We start from the raw sequence: 18,993 nt of genomic DNA, 5'->3' as shown, positions 1-18,993 counted from the left end.
TGGCCCCAAGGGAACAATCTCTCTTTAAGTAAAAGCATACACTGTAGTGCATTTTTGAATTTGTCTTTCCCCGCAGCAAGTTACACTCTGAGAGTTCTGGAGGTTTGTAAGTATCTTTGTACAGTTTACTGAAAGTTATTTGTTCCACCTACTATTATCATTTTTTAGTACTTATCATCTGTATACTGTCTGCCTAATCAGCCCACAGCTGTAGGGGTGTGGAGACATCCCATCACTCATCTGGGGAGATGCGCTACATGAAAGGACAGAAAGCCCAGCTTTATAAAAAAATGTACGCTCTTGTCAAATTATCAAATTTAGTCATTTTCTAAAATCTAAAAGCAAAATAGCTGCAAACTCTATCATAACCAAGTTTAGAAATATATAAAACACAAATAGTTAAAAACTCAATGTAGGAAATTAACAAAGTATCGTACAGGAAATAAAAATACGAAAACACTGTAAAGAAAAACATTATAGAAATATTTTAGCTTAATGTACATGAATACTTCCATTTATTGCACACCTATTCGGAACAAGTCGTTGAGTATTTTTGCAATAACATCTTTATAGTTTCAATAATTCAATAATTCCCTTACCACTGTCCATTTAACATTCTTGTATTTGGACAGGAGGAGGAAAATCAGGGCAGCCCATGCATGCAGGAGGATATCCAAACTCCACATTATGCTGCCCTGGCCAGCCTGGTTTGCAGTCAGGTGCTTCCTCATGTGATGCAACAGAGCTCAACACTTATTCAAGTCAAGTCTTTTCAGCTCTAAATCATAACTTTATTCCATAGGGTTTTAGATGACAACCTTACAGGGTCAACTCAGACAAATAAGAGACTCCAACACTCTTTTTACAGGGAAGAAACCGTGAACAGCAGACGAAAGATCGCTCTTACAGGACGGAAAGACATTCAATACATGTTTACAGTACAGTGCACAGCACGTACAGAACAGCATGTCCACTGAGCTGCTGTGTCAAACATACTGCACATTGTACGTCTAAATATTGTTCACCTTAAGACTTTACTTCAGCTGTGTTCACATTATGGTCCTGTCTTATTAAGGTTATTGTTATTTCTTGAGTTTCTGGATATCATGGGCCCTTTTAGCTGAACTTGGATCTTATCTACTTATTTCATCTATCCATCTATCCATCTATCCATCTATCCATCTATCCATCTATCCATCTATCTACAAACACTTAACATGACCCTATATTTGATTACGACATTACAGTGAATTCTAATCAATGTCCTAAATGTGTTTATACTCATGCTTACGCTGAATAGAGACACCTTTTGTTCTCTAATCATGTGAAACATTTAATCACTTAGTATTTGTGTCACATAAAGACAGAAATTGACTCTTGTATCTTAGAGTAAACACATTTATTTTTCAGATATGTGTTTGTTTCATGGTAAATCAATCATTTTCCAGGAAGTGTCACTCATGTATTTAACAAGCTTTTAGCAACAGGAGAGGTGTACATTCATGAGCAATAAACACTTTGTATAAACGTTCGGGGTGTAAATGGGACCTTGGACTTGATCCACTTTTCTCGACAGCCTCGCAGAGTCTGACCAGGACTTAGAGTGGCCTTAGTCATCATTCTTCTCCCAGTGCAGTAATCAAAGTACTTGGATGACAGTTAGCAGTGATATCCAACTCTGGGGACTCAGTGGCTCTGCTGTGAGCGCGGCTACATCAGCACTTATGACTGACAGGTTGAATCATGGGCTTGCTGAATTGGACACTGGAGATAGGGCTGTTTGGGGTGTATTGCCCATTCAGGCAGCTGCTTGTGCAGCATGTCTCATACGGACATTTTTTAGTAATGTTAACACCTTCCTACCACAGTAACTTTGTTCTGAAAATGCTTTCTGACTGACACTTAATCACACAGTCTTCATACAACCCTCGCTTTGGGGAGCAAGATCTACTCTTGTGTGTATTTTCCACAGCTAATTCCACAAACAGCAGGATTGCTTCATCCTGTCACCCTTTATTTACATGAAAAATGACACCTCAGCTGTAACAGAGTACCCCCCCCCCCATTTGCAAACACATCACCAGAGTGGCAACACGAGGCTCAGAACACATGCTGTCAAATATGTAGGAAACCCATGGCTTCACATGCATTTTCCTCATTATGGGTTAACTGTAGCATTTTGATACCTGGAAAAAGCTGAGATGGACAGATGGAGGGAGGGGGTGCGCTGGAAGCTGGATAAGTATGGTGGATATAGACGGAGCGAATAATGTTCATTTCTGTGACAGAGAGATGTCATCATGACATACTTCTCCATAACACACCGTCGCCTAGCACTTTGTCATAATCCTGTGAGGCATGAATCTTCATTAAATGCTTCTTCTTCATCCCGTGCATGCTTTTTTCCCCAAATGAGTCTTTCTTTCTACCAGAGGAACAGATGTGTGGAAACAGCTTGAGATTTAAATTACAAGAAAATGGGATTTACCATTCCTCCCGCATTCACACAACACCTTAATACGGAGTCCCATTAGCACCAAATGAGGATGAGTTATTCACTCTGAGAACAGTTACACCCTCAAGTCCTCAGGGTGACAAAAATGATCTCATTTGAGAAAGCTCATCTGGTTATGTGGCACAATAATGACTCTGGATGAGCTACCTTTAGAGACTCAAGTTCAAGATATATACCATTATTACTTGTTCATTACTGCGGAGGCTTCTGGCGATGACAGATGATATATGGCCCTGCTGCCAGAGATTCTGCCGTAGGTGTCTCTCTCCTGAAATGTAAGGAGTACCTGCCAAGACCTGAAGCTCTTTAGAGTCTATATTGCAGACACATTACTCCCTGAAGCGAGCACTCTTATTGGAGAATATGTTTCCTCTTTAGACAGAGTACAAGACAAGACCAGGTCTAGGAAACAAGAAATATGCATTTTGCAGGCCTACTGAGTATCCCAGACAACATTAGCATCATGAAATGGGAGAGTGCATGTGAATGGGGTTGATGACGAGCCACCAGAAAATGTAATAGTCTATTATTCAGCAGGTGCAGATGTGAATATTCACACCACTGGACACTTTCCACTTTCCATTTGTGCACGCGGACGCATCCACCCCGGCTAATGGAGTCTGTGGAAAGCGGCTGTGCTTTTTAGTCAAAAATTGGGGATAAGTCACACATTTCAATTGCCATCTGGAAATTGGATGCAACATTGCTCTGTTCAAACCTCCAGGTGATACAAAGGATCTACTCAGCAATGCAAATTAGTGGGGAGAAAATGTAAGGGAGTGTCCAACAAGTCAGCTGGAAGGCTCAATACGAGGCCAAGAACATTTCATTTCGATGTTTCAAATGTTCATTTATTCACCAGATTGGACACACTGAGGTTGCCCCTAGCTGGTTGTGCAAATTGTCAACATGGAAATGACTATATTTATCAAGAAGGTTTTAATATATTCAAGCCCAAGTTGAAGACAGATTGGTTCTGAAAGAGCACATTCAAAACCATTCTGCATCTTCTTTGAATATTTTTCACCCCCTTATCAACTCTAAGTGAAGCACCTCCGCTGAGTATCTTGTAATCTTCTAATCTCTTTCCCAAGGCCACACGCCAGGTATCTGTAGTTAGATGTGTAGGGAGGCAGCCAGATTCATCTTGAGATAAACTGGGACAACATGATGAATAGATAATAAAGTCACCCAGGGGAGAGCACTATCCGGGTTAACTCTGCCGAATAAAGATACCATTTGTAATGATGGCTGGAATCAACAGGGAAGAGCAGTGTGCAGAGCTAACTGGGCTCCAAAGTGACCAAATCAGTTTCGACTTTGCTGATGCAGCAGATGGGAAGTACAAACCAATTGTGGCTGTGACAACAACAAGCGAGGTGATGAAGTACCGCATAGCAGCCTATCTGGGTCTCACCTGCTCACTGCTACTCCTACAGGCCACTGAGTGCTACACACAAACTGTCGTACAGTGAGCGCAGCTACAGAGTTATCATGGTGAGATAGTGTCAAAGCTTTGCACTGAGATCGATTGATTGATTTGGTCAGGGTCTAACCTCCTAACCTCTAACTCCCATGAAAGCTCAGCAGAGACCCAGGTTGACATTAATGAACTTCCCTCCCGAAGATGGACGAGGACAAAGGGCAAAAATACCTCCAAATTCAACACAATCAAGAGGGCCAGAAAATGTGTGGTTGTGCATGTCAAGGCCTTTTGAATTGAACAATTTAAAAAAGTGTTTTAATTACACAAGTCGGAAAGATGTTATATAAATGGTCTGCAAGAGTGCAAATATAAACATGACAAGGGTGGACGGGTGAGTAGTGACCATAATGACCCCGATAACTTCAGGTGTCTCATTTGCTAGCTTGTTATTAGCCACCTTTTATTAAGACACGAAAAAGCTTCAAAGATCAAGAGTAGGGTATTTACGAACATCCATTATGTTGTAGAACTAAATATAATAAAACCTCCAAACCCCAGCCCTTATTTCAGAAAATAAAAATGTTATTCCAAAAACCCATTAACTTTAAGATGAGGGAACCAATAGGCAAAAATTCTAACTCATTTCCAGGTTTTAGGTTTTATACCAGCAGCACAAATAACACATTTGCCTCACAGGGCTTAACAAGTTATACAATATGCTGTGGGACACTTTCAATCTTTAGATCTTCAATTGTGATAAAGAGTCTCCTCCCAAAAAAAACGTAAACTTACAGCTCCCAAAGTCTAAAAAGCTACTGACAGGTCACTCAGATTGTGGCTTCACTCACGCCGTATGGCAGTATGTACAGTATGTATGATGCAAGAGACCAGCATTGGCGCAGTAAAAAAGCTCTGGTTCCGACCACTGAATTGCTTTCCATATCCCAATTGTGTCTGATTATCAGTATCATAATGCTAAAACGCCAAGATCCGACTGTCTACAGTTACGCTTGGTAATGGTAGCAGCATGACTTGCATTATAAGGTTTGCCAATTAGCAAGTAGGCAGTGTAGCAGCAAAAAAGAGTGAAAGAAAGAAGGAGCAGTCTCAATAGACACAATTGTCATGTATAGTGCATCACTTGAACTAGGATTTGGTGGTGCATTTTTCTGGAGAAACTCGTATTTCAAAGTGTTTATGTTGACCGTGAATGACAGCACAGTTTCATAACAAGTTCCATCCCTGATGATTTTCCTGCCTGTGTCTACTAGAACTTGAAACAATGGGATCTGACAAGCTCTGTTCTATAAATTAGGATGCTTGCCAGGCCATCACTGCCAGCAAGCCATAAATGTTTCATGTGGTGCTGATATGGTAATCATTGGATCCCTACAATGACACCTTGTGAGAGTTGGATAACGATGGCTGTCTTTCAGGCCTCTGTGACTCTGGACGCGGTCCAACAGCTGAGGCACAGCCTGAAGAGTGAATCAGCCAGTTAAAAAGGCTCTGTTGCACCCAGTAGGTGTATAAAAATCTCAAAGATGAAGGAAATAAAGGTGCAACGGGTCTCCTCTACGCATCTTGCAGACACACAGCCTGTCTGATGCAAATGCATTCCTCTGAGTTTAAATATGCATTGCGTTTCATGAGGATTGCGAGTGGGTCCAGGTGCCCGTTGGTGGCACAGACCCAGCTGGAGGATGTGGCTGACTCGCTCCACTGGCGCCCAGGCTGGCATACTAACAGAGCCAGGGGTGCTTTCACAGTGAGTTGAAAGAGGCTGGCGCGGGTGCCACACACCCAGGGTTCAGACACACGAGCTCCAGCTGCATGTCCATTAGCTCGCATAGCTAAAGAAATTGCAAATCTAAAGTGAATTTTTCAAACTGGTTCGTGACAAGAATATCGATCTCATGATGACACTCGCATACATGCGCCTTAATCACATCTGCCTTCTGAATGCACGCGAGATTCTGTGAGATTAATTGTTGGGGTGAAATAAAGGAATTTTCCAATCACAGGGGATGAGGCAATGAAAGGCCAACATGTCTAAAAGAGCTTAATGTATTATTGCTCTGAGGCTTGTGTAAGCCTTTTATTAAATTGAAACAATCTTGTCAGACACCTGTTGTTCTTGCAGGGGTATTTATTGTTGGCCTATGTCAGCACACTGTAATCCCTGGATAGTACATGGCTGTATTACTGGTGTGACCTATTCTTGGTCATCATAATTTTGTGTGTGTGTGTGTGTGTGTGTGTGTGTGTGTGTGTGTGTGTGTGTGTGTGTGTGTGTGTGTGTGTGTGTGTGTGTGTGTGTGTGTGTGTGTGTGTGTGTGTGTGTGTGTGTGTGTGTGTGTGTGTGTGTGTGTGTGTGTGTGTGTGTGTGTGTGTGTGTGTGTGTGTGTCCAGTGATTGCAGGCACCCTTCAGCCATTTCAGTTGAGCTTTTTTTTTTGACACCCAGTGTCATGCAGAACAAATCGCCTATTGCTGACACCAGTGATTTCTTGTCTCCAGTGCTGAGAAGTGTGTGTGGAGGCAAAACAGTGAGGTCTTACTGAGGGAGAGTTGGACATTTCTGTGAGTAAGTGGTAATAGCCCGGGACGTGACAGGGAAACGGGGGACTTCATTGGTCACAGGGCAAGAGAAAATGCACACCCCGGGTTGTATGGGGCTATTTTTGCGAGAGTATATAATTACTTCTAGAGTTTTTCTCCAAAACTCTCTAAGCAAGCATTTAAACTGTGTGGAAATACTCAGCAAGAATATTCTGTTTTCCTGACTATCGTTGGTGAAATGATTGACACACATGATCAACATTAGTCTTTAAAAGTAAAGAGGACTCTCATCTTTCCACCACCTTCGCCACGCCTGCGATGAATTCCTGTTGGCTTTACCCACTAATTGTGGCCTGAGTTCCTATGGTATTGTTACATGCCTGTGGTTTGGGTTAAGGCCACGGTTATATTAAGACATGGGTATTTTACCATCTATTATAGAACACACTATCAGCTCAGATGATCAGGGTGGTCTGTAGTCTGATTTATGTGTGAGGTTTTTGGAGAGAGTGATGCACTGCTTAAAAAAACGAGAGTCTGAACCAAAAACAAGAGACGGATGGAAATAAACAATAATTAGAAAGGGATGTTTCTTTGGGAATATATATAATAGTTATTTGAACACTGAGAGACAGACCTCTGCTACCGTTAGTGGCTCCTGGGTGAGATATAGACGGTGTTATGGGGACATCTACTGGTCAATGTGAAAGAGTACTATTTATTCCAAATATTTGGTAGAGATCCAATAATATTGTTTTATATATTGTCTCATGAGATAGAAAGTCTTTACTGCACATTTAGATATCTTCTGTTAACCCTGAGAAACCAGAAGGGTTTTAGAAATATTACCTCATACATTTTAACTGCCACACTACAAACATACTCACTAAGACATAAGCCATAGGTCTATATTTATATCTGTTTCTTTATTTTAAACAGTTGCATATCTAGGTGATTTACATGTTTAATACCTTACTAATACTGCCAGGATTTAATTCGGTCGTTTATTTTCTATGTTTAGTTAAATAACAAGTGCATTTAAATATATTTAATCTCATCTTGAGAAAGTAGTAAGTAAATACAACTTATACCAATGTTTTAAAATGCTCTATTATGTGTAAAAGTCCTACCATCTTAAATTCAAACATACATATAAAAAGCATTATTCAAACCAAACCGTCCGTTATACAGAATGTCTTTTATTTTGGGGAATTATAATTAAAGATGCATTAACGTTTACACCCCTCCATTGTTGTAGTTGGTAATGATGGGGCTAATTTTAATTACTTTATATACTGTAGTGTAGCTTGGAAAATGCACATATATTGGCAAATCAAATCTTGTTTAACCTGTTGATAATAATCATGATACTGTGTTCTGTTCAAATATAACTGAAAATGAAGATGAGTAAAATGTGAAGTATCTCAAAACTGTAGTGTTAATTTTGACCACTGACTATACTATTTCTAAATGGGTTTGTCATTTAGTTGAATAACGATCTTATTAAGGCTCTTTCTGGGTAAAATAATAGAGTCCAATACATCCAATACGTAGTAAGTATTTTTTTTTTAATAAACAAATTTCATGCACCAAAATGAGGTCATCGCACTTGGGTTTACAATCAACTGCAAACACACCACTTTAAGAATGAACTGTATTTGTGTAGTGATCGTTAAAGAATGACTATAGTGTGTCCATGTTAAAAATATATATATAATGACATCTTAATTGGAGTCGTAATGGCTGTATCGCTGCTCCCTGACCCTAAAGACATGAACGACACCGCACCTGACCACACATGTCACAACGCGGTTAGCAGCCAATCAGATTTCAGGAAGCAAGCACCACTGCTTGACGAGCATTTATGTTATCCAATCAGAGCTTTACAACAGGCTTCGAGTCCTTCCTTTACTCCTCTTGTAGCCAATTAGAAAGCAGCAGTAATTACTAATTCATTACATTGCAAAGGGGAGTGACGCAGTTATTGTAGATCTACAGATACTCCATGCTTTTTTCACATGAACCGAAATAACATTATTTTTCCAAGCTTCAGAATTTAAAATCTTAATAAAAAAAGAGCAAAGAAGAGTGATTCCTGCCGTCATCTGAAAAGGCTGTATGCCTAATCTCTGCAGCCTTTTAATTTGGATGCCATTCCGGTTGGAGGTTGCGGTACACCCCGAGGACTAGATGCGATAACCAGGACCAGATATGCCGCAGCCGAAATCACGAAAAATCGCCATCCTCGGGTACAGATCCGTAGGTAAGTTCCCAAGACACGATGAAAAATGGGTAGAATAAACACATCCCGGGCCTAGGATGCAACCCTGAGGCTACATTTTATCGGCCTTATGGGTCCATTATGCGAGCCATTACGCTCCCTATAATAGACTTTAATGATAGGGAGTATGGTGCAGCATCTCACAGCAGGCGAATGAGCGGCATCAGGTAAGACATTGCTCTGCGTGTTTTATCATGAGGCCTCCCGTAATGTGTTCCACATATATATATTTTAACGCTAAATGTCATTTTTGATGCGTCTTCATCAGTGACCCTAACCCCTGGTTTAGTTGGTGCCATGCTCGTCAGGGGCCTGAAGGTCCAAGCGAATTTGACGCATTACTGTGCGTTTTGTTTGATCGTATCTGAAACCAAAGAAGCGCAATTTGTATGCAGTGAAGGGATGTTCAGGATGGCAAGATGGCACACGCAGATAGAAGCACCGAAGGCCCAGCCAGTCTAGCATCCCTAACACACAACCTTGTAATATTCCCATAGAGACTTGGATAGTGTTAATGGTTGCCCACCCTATAATAAGGGAATAACCTCTCACGGTTTTTATATAAGGATTTAAGTAGCAGATTTTAAGCTTTACTGATATGCTAATGATGATAAACTGCCAAAACCAATATTTGTGAATGTATTTTCCATTCTCCAATGATTGCTTCACATGTTATCTGTCTACAATATTACTTTTTGTTTTACAGGAAAGTCCTCCTTGACGATTCAGTTTGTTGAAGGCCAGTTTGTGGACTCCTATGACCCGACAATAGAAAACAGTAAGTGGGAATGGTTGACTGTCAGAGCCTCGATAAACAGATTCTGATGCATCTCCTCTTGTGACCAGTTTGGTTAGTAGATGAAAGTTAACAAAAGCCACACTAACTATACTATTTTGTATTCAACTCTTTGTTCCCTTGTGTTTCAAAGTTAAGTCTGGTAGATTTTAGTTATAGAGCCCCAATATCTAAAAGTATTTAAAACCTGAACGTCACGTGACACCCTGCATCCTTAAACCTCTAATTCTAAAAATGTGAAACTCCACACTAAACAAAAATGGTTTAGTGTGATCGAAACCAATAATGATAATTGTAGTTGGACAAAATAATTCTCATCTCAAGGTCCACTTAGGCCTTGTTTCCAAAGCTTTAGCTACATCTTCTGGCCATCCTCAGTGTATAAATTACCTCAGATGTAGCTGTTATCATATGACCCTAGTATTAAACTGCAGTCACATGATAACAGAATGCTGCAACATATACAATAAGGATGCAACTAATGCCAACAAGTATTATTTTAATCAGAAAATGAATTGTTAAGTTTAAAAAATGTCACAAATAGCAAGAAAATCTGCATTTCATTTCCTCAATGTCCTTGTTGAAATCATCATATTGTTGTTTTGTCTTAAAAAAAAGGCTAAACTCAACAAAATATTTTCTTTGTAATCATTTAAAACAGAAAAAAATTACAAATCCTTACATTTGACAAGTTGGAACTAAGGAATGTTTGACATATAGTTCATAAAGATGACGACTACCATTGGAGTCTTTTATTTTGTCATTCTACTGACCTATATTGATTGCAGGTCGAATACATTATCACACTCTATATTGTATGTCTCTGCATGGCAAACATTTGACATGTACTGAGACATCTCCAAATAAACATTGTCCAAATGTTTCATTATACCTTATTTTGGTTTTATATCAACTTAGCTTGCTACCATCATCTCCATTGTACGCCATAATAGCGTTTATATCATGATTTAACTGAGAAACAAAAATAATTATAACCCTGAATCGTTACCTGGCAGGGCGTGATGTTCCCTCTAATTAAATGTGTCCATACACTAAACCAGCTGATTTCAGTTTCCACACTTTCAGCCCAATTAACTTTCTTTTTAGCACCTTTGGAGAAAATCAGCTGGTGTGGAGTTTGGTCAGACTTATGTGTTGAATTTAGTGGGATTGGCTTGGGAACTTAGCCTGAGGGAAGTTTAAAAGTACATTTTTCCAATTGAGAGTAACAGTAATTCATCAACCTACTACTGTAAACACATATTTCCAGACCCTCCAGAGATTTGAGTCTGAACTTTACCTGGAGGCTGTTTTTCTGTTTCTCAACACGCTCGCCCGCGTATCGCCCTGCATTTCTCGAGTGTGTGGTCTGCGTCTATAAATACATCTCTGGATGGTTATAAAGTGAAGTGTCAGCGATATCAGCGAGATGCTGCAGGCAGCGCAATCCCTCAGTCCTGTAGATAATGTGACCCATCTCCAGGCAGATATTGACATTCCTGTGCCGGATGAACTCAGTGGTACCAAAATGGATCCATACGGAGATGTGCAGACTGAGAACGTACAGTAATGAAGATACAGTATAGCACTGTATAGTACATATAGTATAGTACATGCAGTGTTGGTAAGTCTTACTTTAAAAGAACATTTCTTGCTCTTTCTGGCCTGTAAATCATAAAGAAATAAACCAAAAAATGTAACTCAAAATAAAACTGGCACCAGCTAGCGAATCGTACTCAGAGGAAAGATCCAAGACGAGACGAGAGCGTTGTTTCGTACATTTATTTCAAAAAGTAAGATGAGCAATGATTTCACCTTTCATTGTCCTGCAGCCTTTCCTATAGCTTTCCTTTTCTCACCCTGGTTAAAAAACCTTTTTGCCTTTTTACCGGTGCACTAATCCCACCACCCCCAGTCTCCAATATATACCTGTTCACCAGGTGGCCAAATCACCCTGTGCCCAAAACTTCCTTCCAAATAAAAGCATAAAGAACTACTTAATTTAACTTAAATTACACTAAATAAAAGGTAGATTTTGAATAAACACAAATGGCAAGAAAATGTATGTTTAACTATTTTTGTGACGCCATACGATAGGCTTTACTTTCCTCGTAAAGATACAAAACAATAAATACGACACTATAAAAGACAACAGCATATTCACACATGACTCACAAATAATATAAATCAATATACAGCTCCAACACTCGCCTCTCCTTCCATCCAAATGTGTACAATATCTATTGGTTCTAACTTTTCTTTTCTTTTGACTGCAGCGTTTACTAAAATGATCACAATAAATGGACAAGAGTATCATCTGCAGCTGGTCGACACAGCAGGACAGGTGTAGTTATTGAATTTGATCACATATATATTAATACTTTACTGTTAATTCTGCCTCATTAGTCAGAATAACTTTTCATCCCTTCTTTTCTATCTCTATAGGATGAGTACTCCATCTTCCCACAGACCTACTCCATAGATATCAACGGTTACATCCTGGTTTATTCAGTCACATCCAATAAAAGGTACTTTCACTCCCCTCCTTATCATAAAGCAATCGCATCTCTATGAAGTTCTGTGTAATGAGTTGAAACGGCGTTCAAAGGCTTACCAGGAAACGTTCCCCTTGTTTGTTCCAGCTTTGAAGTTGTACAAGTTATCCATGAAAAACTATTGGACATGGTGGGAAAGGTTCAGTAAGTTCTTCGCCTTTTTCTTTTTTATCTCCTTGTTTTGCTGCCTCAGGCATTCCAAGACATGTAATTTATCAAACATACATGACAATTTGCCATATACTTGTCCCTCTATTGCAGAGTTCCAATTATGCTCGTCGGAAACAAGAACGACCTACATATGGAGCGGTATGTCCCAACACACTTCCAAAGTGAACATTAGGTCAACTATGCACAATAGGTATACACATGGGGGATAGCATTTGTCAATTCTCAGTTTTATTTCCTAATTTTTTTCTTCATATGAAAGAAATACAGAGCAGATGGTTAATGTTTTGTTTACAGCTGACCCAAAATAAGGACAAAGCTAGTGTGGTAATACTTGTTTGTGTTTGTTTGTGTAGCTCTCTTCACATATACCTTACTCAGTGGAAGCAGAATCCATGGGTTGAACCCTGCAGCCTTACTCTGAAATATCTATGTGTTTCATTCTGTTCGTTTTAGGGTAATCAGTTGTGAAGAAGGAAAAGCATTAGCCGAATCCTGGAATGCTGCCTTCATGGAGTCCTCCGCTAAAGAGAACCAGGTAAGAGTCAAGACTGCAGAGATCATATTCACCTGCTAGTACCTTGACCTATTTATCTGGCTGTTGAAAATATACCCAATTGAGATATTTATATTCTGATTATCAACCAGAGGTGGGCTTAAAGCCTTAACATGTTTAGCAGTTAACCTTTGGGTGTATGCAGTTTGATATGTGTGTCTATCAGGCAGGGAGAGTCTAACAAAGAGAGTATGACAAGTTGCATTATGGGAAGTGTAGTATCAAGCATCTTCATCAACACCAGGGACGCATCATGGTGACAGATCCACCTAGAAAGTGCTTTACATGTTTTGGTTGAAAGGCCCTCAACTTGTGCTTCATTTGTGTTTCATTCTCACTGCTCTCATCAGCTGATTTCACCAAAAAAGCTCCAAAAACCCCAGTGTAACCACGGATAAAAGTGACTGAATATTTAAGCTAAAGTAGCCAGAAGCACATAAATAAATGAATGCTAATATTGCTCTGTGTGTTTTGGTTGTGTAAATAACTGTTGGATAACAGGTTTTCTATATCACTCGTGGATAGGATAATATATCAAAGTTGTGATTAGAGCTAACTTTACTGCCCCCTAGTGGCCACAAATGTGAATTCACGAAGATTTAATAATGGTTCAAAAGTGTATCCACCACAGTCTTTGAGACTGCAAGGTGTTACTGCTATTACTTAATATAATTCCCTACATTTAATTGAGGGACAGGCTGAAGCTTGGCCAATGTGAGCTAAAAGTTGCAACAGAAGCCACAGGAATTCATTCTTAATCAGTGTTGGGCAAGTTACTTCCAAAATGTAATACAGTACGTATGACTTATTACTGTCTTTTTAAAGTAATAAGTTACATTACATTATTACTGTCTCTGAACTGTAATGCGTTACACTACTTTTGCGTTACTTTGAGTTACTTTTACCAAAATAACCGCTAAAGTAGGGCTTTAAATGCTAAAATGTAGTTTATTGCAGCTCATTAATTAAAGCTATCTTATCTATCTGCCAGTACATGCTGAAAATTAGGAAAAGAGCTAGAAATTAAACTCATGCTCCATTAAAGTGGGCTGGATAATATGTGATACCGGTAACATGACTTCGCTGTTTCTCATTAATAACATGTTAGTGGAGCCTCTGCACGGCCCTGTAACCTGCTGTATATGAACAAGTCTCTATGGCAACGTTAGCTCACCTTGTCATTGGTGTGTTAACGGGGATTTGGCTGACAAGCTTTCTAAAAGCCGGCAATTCCACAGAGGACAGAGGCTGCAGATCTTCAACACTCCGCCACGAGTCTCTGAACTTCTCGGGGTTTAAGCAGCACAGCAGACCGAGAGAGAAAGTTACCTTCTGTAGCTTTGCCGGCGAGCGCTCCTGTCTTTTTCTTTTCTTTCCTCCGAGCCTGCAGCTCTGCAGCTCTGCATCGTTAATCTGTTTCTGCAGCCCTCTTAACCGATAGTAAACAGGCGTACTGAGTTACTTGTCTATCGGCACAATTATTTCTCTGGTGTCGGAATGTCTCGCGATGTTTGTGATTTCTTAGAAACCAAACACCAAATCATTTCGGGTTGAAATGTGTTGTAACTGTGTTACTGAGAATTGTAACGGGTATTATATTACCCAAATGTCAGAAGTAATGCGTTATATTACTGCGTTACAGCTAAAAGTAATACATTACTGTAACTCGTTACTTTTGTAGCACGTTACAGCCAACACTGTTCTTAATATATATTATGTATTTATGAAACATAGCTAATTTGGAGAATGGAAACATTTTCTAGGAAACTCTGCTTCGAATTAACTTAGCAAACAACAGTGTGTTTGTCTTTAAATGTGCAGAAACAACCCCATCTTTGTTGTGTGTAAAGCCAGTGTGCCTCTGCTGGATGTAATTTGTTCGACTGGAAAATTCCAAGTGGTGTGACTTAGGTGTGTGTGTGTGTGTGTGTGTGTGTGTGTGTGTGTGTGTGTGTGTGTGTGTGTGTGTGTGTGTGTGTGTGTGTGTGTGTGTGTGTGTGTGTGTGTGTGTGTGTGTGTGTGTGTGTGTGTGTGTGTGTGTGTGTGTGTGTGTGTGTGTGTGTGTGTGTGTCTCTATCTCTGTCAGACGGCTGTGGAAGTTTTCCGGAGGATGATCCTTGAGGCAGAGAAGATGGACGGTGGCGTGCAGCCAGGAAAAACGTCCTGCTCCATGATGTAGAGCCGCCCAATCAACACACAGGACACTGCACTGGGATATCCCGTTACTTGAAGGCTAGCTGCCAGTTTTTCTCCACCTCAGCTGACTCCACCCCTCCAGGGTCTTAAATATCCAATACTGTCTATTTATGGCTCTGATTCCACTGTTATTTATCAATATTTCCTATTCCCTTTTGTCATCCTGGTTTTTCTTTGTGTGTTCGATAAAAAAAAGAAATGATGAGTGGTGGTTCCCTTGTCTCCCACAATCCACCCCTCCTCCATGTCTGTGTTTGACACTGATACAAAACACAGAGCTTCATTTGGGTGTATCAGAAAAAATGTTTTCCTGTGCTCGGTAATAACGACTACCGTAACTATGGCCAGAGATAGTAGTGGCTTGATGCATCTTAGCTCCTCATTATGCAGCTCCCATATAGGCAACGAGTCCTTCTCTGTTCAAATAGCAAGAGATAAGAGAAATGTCATGTCTGCCATGCATACGCTCTGGAAACGGATAAGAAAACCCGGCCGTTTCTTCTGATACATCCCCGGCTGTTTGCTCCCTCCAATATAAACAGCTCTTTTTCTACTTCATCTCCACGCAGTACCCACTTCTCTGTCCCTCAGTTTGTTTTCATAGCGGTTACTGTCAGCCAAAAAAATCTGCATCCATTTTCTAATGTTGAAAATGTTGTACAAATGTTTTTGATTGTAATCATTAAAAGGAAAAAGTGGTTATGTACAGCAGGGTTGAGTGTGGATTATTACTGTGTACCCTTGGAGGCAGGGCAGGTTTGTTTTATAGACAACTTTAAAAAGAAAAAATGTAATTGTTTCACAGGAAGGTTAAAAAGACTGTAATAAATACAACAAATGCACACATTTAAGGTAAGATGTACTTTATATATTGCACATATTTCGAAATAAAAAAAGTAGAAAATAAACATGTATACAATATAAAGATCTCAAAATAGAAGATAAAACAGAACTCAAAAAGTGAAAATATAAAAGTTGACCCTGAAGATAAAAATCTGTAAACTATCTGATCAATGAAATGGTATTGAAGGGCCAATTTACATAATTAACACAAAATTATCTAACTTTAAAATGATAAAGTGATTTGAGGAGAGCTCAGGATGCACAGCTAGATGATTATGTTTTTAAGATTTAGTATAGGTAAGCAACATATCCTATTCAAACTTGATTGCACCAACTAAATGTTTTTTTTGTTTTTCTTTTGAACAGTTAGAATACCCTCAACAGATGACCTAAGAGGCAGAGCGTTCAATATAATAATAGATAATAAGTTTAATTCACCCCTACCTCAGCGTTTAATTTAAAGACAAACAAGATAGGGTTTTAAAGGTGCTTTCTGTCTAAACTGTCTAAGTGATTGATTATTAACGTGCGTATGTTTTACTGATTTCACAACAGAGATTTTTCATTTAAAAATGATTTTGTCTGCTCTTATCGTTGACAGTGGGCGGGCGGGGCTCTGATAGAAAAAGGTGATGTCATGTGCCTCAGTGCCCCAGTGAGGAGAAAGCAATATTAAAATCTGAATCTGGCGACAGCTGGTGGGATGTTTGCTCACTGTCAATGTAATCTGATCCAACTACCCCCTTACAGTCCTGTGGATGCAGATTTTCCCCTCAATAAATGACTCCTAAGGGTGTCATTCCAAGGTGCTTCTCATGAATGTTATATGTAAGATGTTTGTAAAAAGGAACAAGGTGAAAGATTGAAAATCCTTAAGAGCCGGTGAGATATATTTCCATCTTTGATAGGTGTCTTACAAAGAGGAATAGGTGTGAGTACTTTTTTTTGACACTACAAAAACACAACCTGATAAAAATAAGACTCATGCCTTAACAGGAACCCTTTAACTTCAGAAGGGAATATTAGCAGATGTATCTGACTTGATGTGCCAGTCCAACATAACTAAAAAACGTTAGAGATTTTCAGGCATCAGAAAAGACAACATGATAATTGTCAAACGTATTTATTTCTCAAGGGATCAGGTTGATAAAACACATTTTGTTCTCCTAGGACTAGCTGCTTTAATGTCCATACATGCATTCACACCTTGGAGCCACTTTCAGCTGTTGGCAGGACGCACTGCCTTTAGGTGCCTTGCTTGAAGCCATACATTTAATTTTTATAAGGTGTTGCACATGTCTTCGACACAGCAATTGATATCGATGTAGGCGTTCATCTTCAGCATTTCGCAGTCTTCAAGAGCCATGCATTTCTGGTAATGGCCATCTAACAAAAAGGAGAAAAGGTTCCTTTATTATGTAAGAAGTACCGCACCGTGGAAGAGCCAATGGACTTTGATATACCTACATAATGTTCAAACATTTTACAAACAGTTTCCTTTATTCGACATGGAGCCACAAGAGGCCTTGACGTATTTTCTAAATGAATTCATATCACCTCCACCATCGCCCTCTGATTTTTGATACAGTGGTTTCCTCCTCCAACTTGACTACGCTTCACAGCAAAGATAATATCCATATTTTATGTTGGTTTATGTAGTGATTCCATGTACTTGTCAATGATAGAAGAGTTTCAGTGTGTTGAAACACTCACGTGGGGGTCGGAGGAAGCTGGCAGCAGCGCAGGCATCCTTCCCTGGTTTGCATGTCTCCACAGTGAGATCACAGGCTCCTCCGGCCTTTTTGGAGACACATCGGTGGCAGTCAAGGGTTTCACCTGGGAAAACACCCAAGCAATATTTCAGTCAGTTAATGTTTTTTTCTGTGAGATTCCAGCCCAACGAGCAAGTACTTAGTAAGGTATTATCTACTTAGATGTTAAACATGTGTATGAAGCCTCATAGATAGATACTGTGCTCTCACAGGTATGTTAATCACTTTCATTTCTCAGATATAACTCCTACCAACTGCTGCAAAATGAAGTGTCTGACAGGTCTGATGATATTGTTCCTGAACAGTAAAGACAGTCAGAGAAAGCAGACATCTCTGTTGCACAGCAGCAGGGCTTGTGTTTATTCAGTGGAGAATGAGTGACAGACTCACCAGCTGTAAACAGCAGAGTGACGGTTAAGGCCAACACCAACAACTTCATTGTTCTGTTCAATACTGCAGCTGCTTAAAAATAAAGCACAGATTTGATTACGCACAGTTCTTGCAGTTTTCTGGATATCATTTACATTGACATTACTCCTCCTGTAAGTGTTTTTATTGGGGGTTTATCTCGTGATTTAGGAACTGATTTAGAAAATATACATAGTTTAAATAGTAGAATTCTGTGCAATGACAGGTGTATTAGCATGCATACTCATGAAGTTGTACATCAAACAAAGCAAAACATGTCAAACTAATAATGAATGAATATGATTTGGTATTAAACACATTTAAGAAAAAGAATTTAGTGTTAAATAAAATGTACTGAATAACTCAAACAAGGGTAATTTAAGTGTTCATACCTTGCTGATTCGTCTGTCTCGGTTTCTGCCAATTACTGAGATGTATTCATCCTCTCTACCTCTTTTTATACTCTTGGTAACATCCCATTAGGTGGTGTTTCTCTGTTAAGTCTATATGCTTAGTAACTCACCCAGACTGGGTAGACTGTGTTCAGGGGTTAAAGTTTGCCAATGCTCAAACTCCTGCATTATGCAAGAGCCGTCCACCCTTTGTCTACTTCTGTATGTCATTTATGAGTCTTTTGCAAATAATAATTTCTACATTTGTCAGAGGTGAAGTTATATTACCTGCATTTAAACCTTAGGAGGACAGGAGGATATTATTGAAAGGCACAGTATGTTTGCTCTAGGTGGATTATGTCCGACCTATATGAGGTGTAATACCTGCAGCTCAGTGTTCTCAGTCTAACCTTGGCTTCAGACTTGTGAATTGCCTCTATACAAAACCTGAATGGACTTGAACTGGGACTAATGAAAGAGGATGAAACACTGGCACTCCTGCTCAACTGTCAAATACTTGAAAT

General features: G+C 39.6%; 2 protein-coding genes across 3 annotated transcripts; one reads left to right on the top strand and one right to left on the bottom strand.

Moving 5' to 3' along the window:
- Nucleotides 1-8,474: 8,474 nt before the first annotated feature.
- Nucleotides 8,475-15,760, top strand: rheb (Ras homolog, mTORC1 binding). Its single transcript, XM_063885100.1, has 8 exons — nucleotides 8,475-8,765; nucleotides 9,490-9,561; nucleotides 11,856-11,923; nucleotides 12,025-12,107; nucleotides 12,222-12,278; nucleotides 12,396-12,443; nucleotides 12,759-12,840; nucleotides 14,945-15,760. The coding sequence occupies exons 1-8, from the start codon at nucleotides 8,714-8,716 to the stop codon at nucleotides 15,035-15,037; spliced, it is 555 nt and encodes a 184-aa protein (XP_063741170.1). The 5' UTR covers nucleotides 8,475-8,713; the 3' UTR covers nucleotides 15,038-15,760.
- A 1,244-nt stretch (nucleotides 15,761-17,004) lies between these two features.
- On the bottom strand, nucleotides 17,005-18,642 carry ly97.3 (lymphocyte antigen 97, tandem duplicate 3). 2 transcript variants are annotated; one of them, XM_063885020.1, is made up of 4 exons: nucleotides 18,470-18,642; nucleotides 18,060-18,131; nucleotides 17,611-17,733; nucleotides 17,005-17,283 (listed from the first exon to the last, which is right to left on the bottom strand). In XM_063885020.1, exons 2-4 carry the CDS (start codon nucleotides 18,106-18,108, stop codon nucleotides 17,177-17,179), a joined length of 279 nt encoding a protein of 92 aa, XP_063741090.1. In that variant the 5' UTR covers nucleotides 18,109-18,131; nucleotides 18,470-18,642; the 3' UTR covers nucleotides 17,005-17,176. The 2 variants fall into 2 exon arrangements, with proteins under 2 accessions (XP_063741090.1, XP_063741089.1); XM_063885019.1 differs by having other exon boundaries at nucleotides 18,060-18,128; nucleotides 18,470-18,638.
- Between the last annotated feature and the right edge of the window lie 351 nt (nucleotides 18,643-18,993).

Source organism: Eleginops maclovinus, chromosome 6 (assembly GCF_036324505.1).
Source record: "Eleginops maclovinus isolate JMC-PN-2008 ecotype Puerto Natales chromosome 6, JC_Emac_rtc_rv5, whole genome shotgun sequence".
In the NCBI taxonomy this organism is placed as follows: Eukaryota; Metazoa; Chordata; class Actinopteri; order Perciformes; family Eleginopidae; genus Eleginops; species Eleginops maclovinus.
The sequence above is the reverse complement of the archived record's forward strand: the minus strand, read 5'-3'. Positions and strand labels throughout refer to the sequence as shown.

Coding starts and splice junctions, on each gene's coding strand:
- ly97.3 (XM_063885020.1), bottom strand. CDS start 18,108: ATGAAGTTGTTGGTGTTGGCCTTAACCGTCACTCTGCTGTTTACAGCT. Junction 17,734..18,059: donor CACTCTGCTGTTTACAGCTG/GTGAGTCTGTCA, acceptor GTGTTTTCCCAG/GTGAAACCCTTGACTGCCAC. Junction 17,284..17,610: donor CAGCTTCCTCCGACCCCCAC/GTGAGTGTTTCA, acceptor CCTTTTTGTTAG/ATGGCCATTACCAGAAATGC.
- rheb (XM_063885100.1), top strand. CDS start 8,714: ATGCCGCAGCCGAAATCACGAAAAATCGCCATCCTCGGGTACAGATCC. Junction 11,924..12,024: donor TGGTCGACACAGCAGGACAG/GTGTAGTTATTG, acceptor CTATCTCTATAG/GATGAGTACTCCATCTTCCC. Junction 12,444..12,758: donor AACGACCTACATATGGAGCG/GTATGTCCCAAC, acceptor TGTTCGTTTTAG/GGTAATCAGTTGTGAAGAAG.